A 7,232-nucleotide genomic window follows, 5' to 3' on the forward strand; every position below is an offset into this window, starting at 1 on the left:
TCCTCTCAATTCCCCCCCCCCCCCCCCCCTAAAAAAAAAAAAAAAAAACCCCTCAACACACGCACAAAAAAAAAAGTTCATTGCGCTTGGGCAAGTGAACGATAAAGTATTAGCATCTAACTTTTGTTTTTGTTTCAGAGGTTGAACAGCTTTTGAGCCCAGAAGAAAGGGCAATTTTGTACCGCAACCAAACTCCAGAGCTGGATAAGATATCAACTGTAAGTTCCTAGGACCTCCTGCTGCCTCTTTTCTAACATCTTCTCTGATAAGTAAATTAGTAGTCTTTCGTGCAAGCCAGGGGCTTGCTATTCTAACTGTTAGAAACTGCTTACAAACTGTAGAGACCAAAATCTACATTATTGAAAAGAAATCATACATTCTTTTGCTGGTTTCTGGAACAAGTCCTGATACTATTGGATGTGTGTCTAATCCAGGAAAAATGGAACCCTCTTCACACTTTTGCATTAGCAGGGCAGATACGATTTATGGATAAACTTCTAGAGGAGGGTCTCGATATTGATGTTGTTGACAAGGTAAGATCCGTTGTATCCATAACGTAGATAGTGTTGATTGACATTTAATACCTTTGTTCGTTGGTTAATTTGGTGACAGGAAGGGCGAACTGCTCTCCACCATGCTGTTTTTGGTAAAAAAGAGGCTGTTATCAGTCATCTTCTAAGAAAAGATGCAAATCCTCAAGTTAGGGATTTGGTGAGACAACTTGGTTTTGCTTTTCACTTTTTAAACAACTTGCTTAAAGTTTGATTACAGGGATCATATTTTATGTCTCCCTGATAACAGGACGGTGTTACCCCGCTTCATTATGCAGTTCAAGTAGGAGCCATGCAAACTGTCAAGTTGTTAATCAAATACAAGGTTGATGTGAATGTTGCTGATAATGTAAGTGAACATTTTATTTTATTTTCTGACATTTTCATGGTCCTGTTAGCTTATTTGTAGTAATTCCTTCTTACAGGAGGGCTGGACGCCGCTGCATGTGGCCATGCAAAGCAGAAACAGAGACATAGCTAAAATTCTTCTAGTCAATGGAGCAGATAAGTACAGGAAGAATAAGGTAATTGTAGCTATAACTTTAGTGCCAAACTAGTGTTATTGCTGGTTCAGTCTCTACGGCTTAAAATACGCTTAAGAACTATCCGTACTGCCCAGTTGGGTGGTTTTTAATACCTCCTCCTACCTGTATGTATGCGTGTAATGCAACTCTAATGATGTTCTTCTCATTGATAAATATCCTAATTACAACTCATTTTTGCCCTCAGCTTTGAGAAAGGATGGCAAAGGCCATTCAAGCCAAATATAGACGTGCCAATCCAACTCAAACGGTAGATGAATGATAAAAGATACTATCCACCATGACTATATGTAGGATGAGTGAGCCACGAATAGGGATTCAAAAAAATGCAAAAATGTTATACCTAGAATCTTCCTTATGTTAAGTGGATTCAACGGTTTATGTATATACAAAAAAAATGTTTTTATCGCACTTGCGCACTATAATTTTCCTGGGATGGGAGGATTTTCCATGGTGGACTTTTCTATACCTTGCCATTGCTCTTCTATTAGTAAGAGTTAAGAGTTTTGTGCTTCTCTTTCCTTAGAGAGGTATGCTTGTGAAAATTTTAATAGCCTTTGAACATTTACGTTTCACAGGATGGCAATACACCCCTTGATCTTAGCCTTTGTTATGGCAAAGATTTCAAGTCTTATGATCTGGCGAAATTACTGAAGCTCGTTCCTGCTAATAGAGAGCTGTGATTCGCTTCTACAGTTTAGTCACAGTTCCAAGAGATTGATCTTCCAAATATTCAAGAAGATTAGAGCCAGAACATTGACTTTGCCGCCCCAGTTTTGCCGCCGACAGAAGAAGAAAATGCAGATCTCCAATTAAGGAGGAAATATTAAGCGTGTTAAGATGGAGATATTGAAGCACAAGTCAGATTGACTATCAGCCATGGAATCACTGGTGTAAAATCTTTGGGCAAATGTGCAGTCGGTCATAAACTATCTACTTTTATGGTATACATGTCTCAATATCAGGGAGTTGGAATTTGGAAAGTCATGAATTCTACATACTTCTATGAAAATCTCTTACAACTTCTATCCCTATCAAACGTGACACTTTTAATACCCATCAGAAATTGTCTAAGCATCCTGCAACCCAAGTAGCTTTTACACTATATTCTGATATGCTGTAAGGATTAACTTGCAAACAACCATCAAAACTATCTTAAGGCAAGTAGTCTACGATAAATAGGTTACACAGGTTACAATAGGTACTGCGACCACAGTTGTTATCTCATCCAACACAACCTCAAGCATTGAACTGACTACGATGTTCTAGACATCGTTTGATCAGTGCTTTGAATAATGTAGGTTTACTACAAGTACAAAACATGTAAAATTAAGCACTAGTTGATTCTAAAGAACAGGTTAATCTCCGCTTGCACAACCTTTACAGCCGCAATGGACACATTCAATAACCTTCTCCTCCCTAAGATGCTGTGGAACTCGGCAAACACAAGTTGTTTGAAAGTTGTGATCTCGTGGTTGCATGCACCTCAAACAGCAGAGCCGTTCATAACCAGGCTGTAATTCAAAGCCAAAACCATAAGAATTAACTACAAAGTCAGTATATACACAAATGGAAAGGACACACCAACCCCCCCCCCCCCAAACCCCCCAAAGTACTAAACAAAAGTCAAAACAGAAATACATAAAGAAAAAAGAGAAATATGCATTGGCATGTGTACATGAACAAGAGTTCCCCACAAATGAAAAAAAGGGATAGTTCATGGCTTCATGCAAGTGCACTTAAAAGCAAAGGCGGCACACAAACTGAAGCAAGGAGTGTGAACATACCTTTTTCCATTTCGCAATCAAATTTTTATCCGCATATCCTTGATCTAGGCAGAACTCATATAATTCCTTGGAGATCTCCTTCCTCCTGTGATATAGATCAAAAATATACCGGCTCTTCTGGTGGGCAATTTTGAAAATAGGCCACAAAGCCTCACATTTTCTTTTGCCATCATGAGGATCATTCTCAGCTGTACAAAACGGTCAAACCAACATTAAAGTTCCACAATAAATTAGGAGATGAAAATCATTTTGCCTACATAGGAAACAATGAATGCTAAAGTTGTCTTATACTCTTATTAACTGAAGTGACAATACCTTCCCTCATTTTTGCTTGTAACTCACTAAGAGTAGGTTCAATCAGCTCCCATCCCTCTGGATATTTGACACGGTTTGTTTTTACTTTAGGCATGACCTTAACTGCAGCAAATCAATGTAAATGTGAAACATACTGACAAATGTATCTTAATTTTTGACTTTATTAACAAGGATTGAGCAGTCAGAGAAACACTGCCAATAACAATTTTGGTAAATGATAGAAGATGCTCGGGTAATGAGTTCCAAAGCATCAATTGGCCAACAAAAGCCAAACTGATATTCTTATGTGATCATGATACACTACCCAATACATAATCTAGTAAAATTACATGGACACGCTTTCGGATTCTCAGTATTTCATGGTTAAATTTCAAGATCAGTCATGCTTAATTCTTGGTTACAAATCAAGCAATTACAGTTGAACAGAAACTTGTTCTCTACGAGAAAGAAGAGACAAGTGATAATGATTTCCGCTGACATGGCAGAAGCAATGGATATGTGCTCGCCTGACATCCATTTCATCTTTTTCTTTGTTTCTTTCCCCCGTTATCAAATAGACAAAGCAAAGGTGTGGGTTAAAGGGGAGTATAAAGAAGAAAATCTGTGAACTGGAAGTCATCAGCACTTTAATTAACACAACGATGCAAATTAGAGATAAAAGTTTTGCTTGTACTGACATTCTAAGGCATAGTTGATAATCAGATAATTTTACATGCTTCATAAAAGTATAATGATGTCCTTTACTTTTTAGATCTCTCCACCAATTAGCATTACTATATGCTAATAGGTTATAATAAGATTAGTAACCTCCGCTATTTGCTGTCACGGCGGTTGAGCATGCCCCCGCAATAAGCTTGGAATCGGTGTTTGACCATAAAATTTTCAATTTTCCCCTGAAGATTGATTTTGAAATTGTTCGAAAATTTTAAAAACTCAAAAAAAAATATTTTTAAAATTTTCACTCAGATCACTTACAAAACTTCAAAAATAACCCAAAATTATATTCATGTCCAAACACAACTCTAATTTTCAAATATCATTTTCACTTGGAATTTTTTTCCCTTTTTTTTTGAAATTTACCATTCTTATGTCCAAATGCCCACTAAATGTACCACGCACTTTCGAAGAAAAAAAAGTATTTTTTGGGTAAAAAATAAATATTGTTATAAGTAAATAACATATTGCATGTTACCACGAGAGTTTTATGTCCTTTTATTATTGGCAAATAATTTGGGACTTAACAAAAAAAGTATTTTCCTTGGGGTTGGGGGTGGGGAAGGGGAGGTATTATGCCAAAAAGGAAAATTACGGGCCAAATCTTATCCGGATTCGGACTACCCATCTATTTAGCTCCATAACCAGTTCAATTGGTTAGCCTTTTACCCAACCCCGACGTTTCTTTCCCCCCTCGATAAGAAAATTGAAGTTTCCAGAATCCAAGCTCACCGGAGCTTCTTAGGTTCATATCGTTCTCTGCGCCGCCGTTTCTTCCGCCGTCACCGTTAGTTAACTCTCAGTACCGGTACAGTTGCTTTTGCGGTATTTTTTTGTCATTCAAAAGTGTCCTTTTTGGTACTAATTTACTTATTTTTATATGATCTTCTATATTATGAAGAAATACGGCGTAGAAGTATTTGATTAAAACAGATTTAGCTCATAATATTTGTTCGCTGAAGGAAGAATAATGCTGTAGGAAGTTAATTTAAATATTCTGAAATATGGAATAATAATTTATTTGCTGCATTTTCATTTTGTCTCTGGATTTTGATAAACTATGCACACGGTTTTATTGTCAAGGAGGCGAAGTTAGCGCCTGCGTTATCTGCTGCTAAGTCTGTGGGCAATTTGGTTTATGAGGTTTAGGCATGATTATGATACTGTCAAGAGTAAGACCTATAGAAACCCTAATAGTGTTGGAATGAAACAAACCGAAATAATCGAGATGAGTAGAGAGAATTCATATGGCCAAAACCTAACAATCGAGTATGTTGTGTAAAGATGGCTAGAGAGGAGACGGAAAAGGTAGCAAGGACTGAGGCAAAAACGCAAGCAAAGTGAAGAGGAGGGGTTGATTCTGAAGAAAATCGCAGGCACAATGTATTTTACAGTTAGGAATTTTACAGTCCCCTGACTCCAATCACTCGTGAACTGCAATTATACTGTCAATGTATATATTACTTAAATCTTTGGTATTATATCATTTAAAATGACGAAAATTATATAGTCTCTGTAATGTGCTATTTCAGGTCATACTTGGCTGGATTTACTCTAAAATACATGCTGGGACAGGGTGCTGGTTTTATTTCTGAGCACATGTTCAACAGCTAGAACCTTTTATTTTATGACTTATAATCCAGCAGAGTGTGAAAGGGAACTTTGTTGACTGATTCAAAATCAAAATCCCTGTATGGACTTTACCATAAAGTGGTACACTTGTATTATTTTACCATAACACTTGCTAATTTATTTTAGGAGGCATTGACCTTAATGGAACTCAATTGCTAGATGTATTGTGTACTGTACATTGACCCAAAAGGAATATTGCTAGTTGATGTTTGCTATAATTATTACTCCTACTACTAAACATAGCTAAAATTGCTAAAGCAAATCCAATTTATGTGCTCCTTAATCTTTGTATAAGATTTCATTTTAAACTTTACCAAAATTGAGTAATTTATCAACCCTATTTGCTCATAATGTGATCTCCAACAACAACAACAACAACTACCCAGTAAAATCCCGCCAAGTGGGGTCTGGGGAGGGTAATGTGTATGCAGACCTTACCCCTACCCCGATAGGGCAGAGCAGTTTCCGATAGACCCTCGACTTGGTACAGAACAAAGCAACCTCAAGATTAAAAAGTTCTATGCAAATCAGACTACAAGATATTTGACAAGGGTGAGATAGTGTATAAGAAGAATTCCCATTATATTCAAGACATAGTGATAATTTGACACCAGATTGACCAGTATAAGTAAATCAAGTTCAATCATTTCAAGCTAATTGATGCTTACAATAAAGCTGTTCCCCACTATGCAAAAAAGGAAAGTAGGAATCATCAACCCTTTGAGTTTCTCTTTACATATATTATACAAAAGGAAAGTAGGAACCATCAGCATCACTTTACAGTCCTATCTCGTGCAATTTATTCTTTATCACTGATGAAATCTTGTTCTATCTTAAACAAATCGGAATCATCGGCAACAAATAACCATAATCAAGAGAAGGAATACCTATTGGTGCTTCAATCTCAAAGTAACGATAATTAAAATGCAACGTTGGTGCAAAAACTAACCAGAAAATCTTCATACACACAAAGGGTAGCAAAAGAGAGGTGCAAAAACTAACCAGAAAATCTTCTTTTTCTCAGGGTGAAAACAGATTAACACAAAAAAGTGATTACAAATAACAGTAATGGAAAAGAAAACATATAGACGATGGATAGATCTAACCTTTGAAAAAGAGAAATTAAGCTTCGATAGGTCCCTCGGCGCAGCAGAAGAAAATCGCAGGCAAAGTGACGAGGATGGGTTGATTCTGAAGAAAATCGCAGGCACAATGTATTCTAAGTAAAATACACTGTTCAAAAGTAAAATACACTGAAGAAAATCGCAGGCACAATGTATTCTTCAGCTGTTCTTTCAGTGAATAAAAGCTGTGGGAGTATTTTGTTGATTAATGAAGAAGAAGAAGCAGCGCAGAACTTGATTAATGAAGAAGAAGCGTGAGAGTATTTTGTTGTTGTTGAGGCGGAAGTTTCTAGGGCGAAAAAGATTGGGGGAAAATTGGAGGGAGTGTGACCCGCTATTATTTTAGGGTTGCGGATATTTTAGACCCGGTAAATTATATAATTTTGTGGGGCTAATATATTGCCGTAAAATTATGCAAATTGTGGAGGTTACTTATACCCTCTACAATAAATCTCAGCAATTTACCCGTTTTTTTTTAGTGTCTTTTCCAGATTTTTCAATACACTCTAAATTAGCGAAAAAAAAGGAAATGTACTCATATTGGATGCTTTTTGGATACATAGCCAT

The 7,232-nt window shown here is 36.7% G+C and overlaps 2 protein-coding genes across 2 annotated transcripts in view; one reads left to right on the forward strand and one right to left on the reverse strand.

Moving 5' to 3' along the window:
- Positions 1 to 2,119, forward strand: part of LOC109209406 (ankyrin repeat domain-containing protein EMB506, chloroplastic) — a 3,427-nt gene extending 1,308 nt beyond the window's left edge. Inside the window, exons 2-7 of the mRNA XM_019372663.1 lie at positions 139 to 218; positions 435 to 533; positions 613 to 711; positions 802 to 900; positions 977 to 1,075; positions 1,672 to 2,119. Coding sequence (XP_019228208.1) covers positions 139 to 218; positions 435 to 533; positions 613 to 711; positions 802 to 900; positions 977 to 1,075; positions 1,672 to 1,776 — 581 coding nt within the window. The 3' untranslated portion in view covers positions 1,777 to 2,119. The remainder of the gene's footprint in view (positions 1 to 138; positions 219 to 434; positions 534 to 612; positions 712 to 801; positions 901 to 976; positions 1,076 to 1,671) is intronic.
- Positions 2,120 to 2,208: 89 nt separating this feature from the next.
- Positions 2,209 to 7,031, reverse strand: LOC109209407 (protein BUD31 homolog 2). The gene is made up of 4 exons (XM_019372665.1): positions 6,648 to 7,031; positions 3,196 to 3,297; positions 2,881 to 3,068; positions 2,209 to 2,607 (listed from the first exon to the last, which is right to left on the reverse strand). The coding sequence occupies exons 2-4, from the start codon at positions 3,287 to 3,289 to the stop codon at positions 2,452 to 2,454; spliced, it is 438 nt and encodes a 145-aa protein (XP_019228210.1). The 5' UTR covers positions 3,290 to 3,297; positions 6,648 to 7,031; the 3' UTR covers positions 2,209 to 2,451.
- Between the last annotated feature and the right edge of the window lie 201 nt (positions 7,032 to 7,232).

Source organism: Nicotiana attenuata, unplaced genomic scaffold (genome assembly GCF_001879085.1).
Source record: "Nicotiana attenuata strain UT unplaced genomic scaffold, NIATTr2, whole genome shotgun sequence".
NCBI classification, from domain to species: domain Eukaryota; kingdom Viridiplantae; phylum Streptophyta; class Magnoliopsida; order Solanales; family Solanaceae; genus Nicotiana; species Nicotiana attenuata.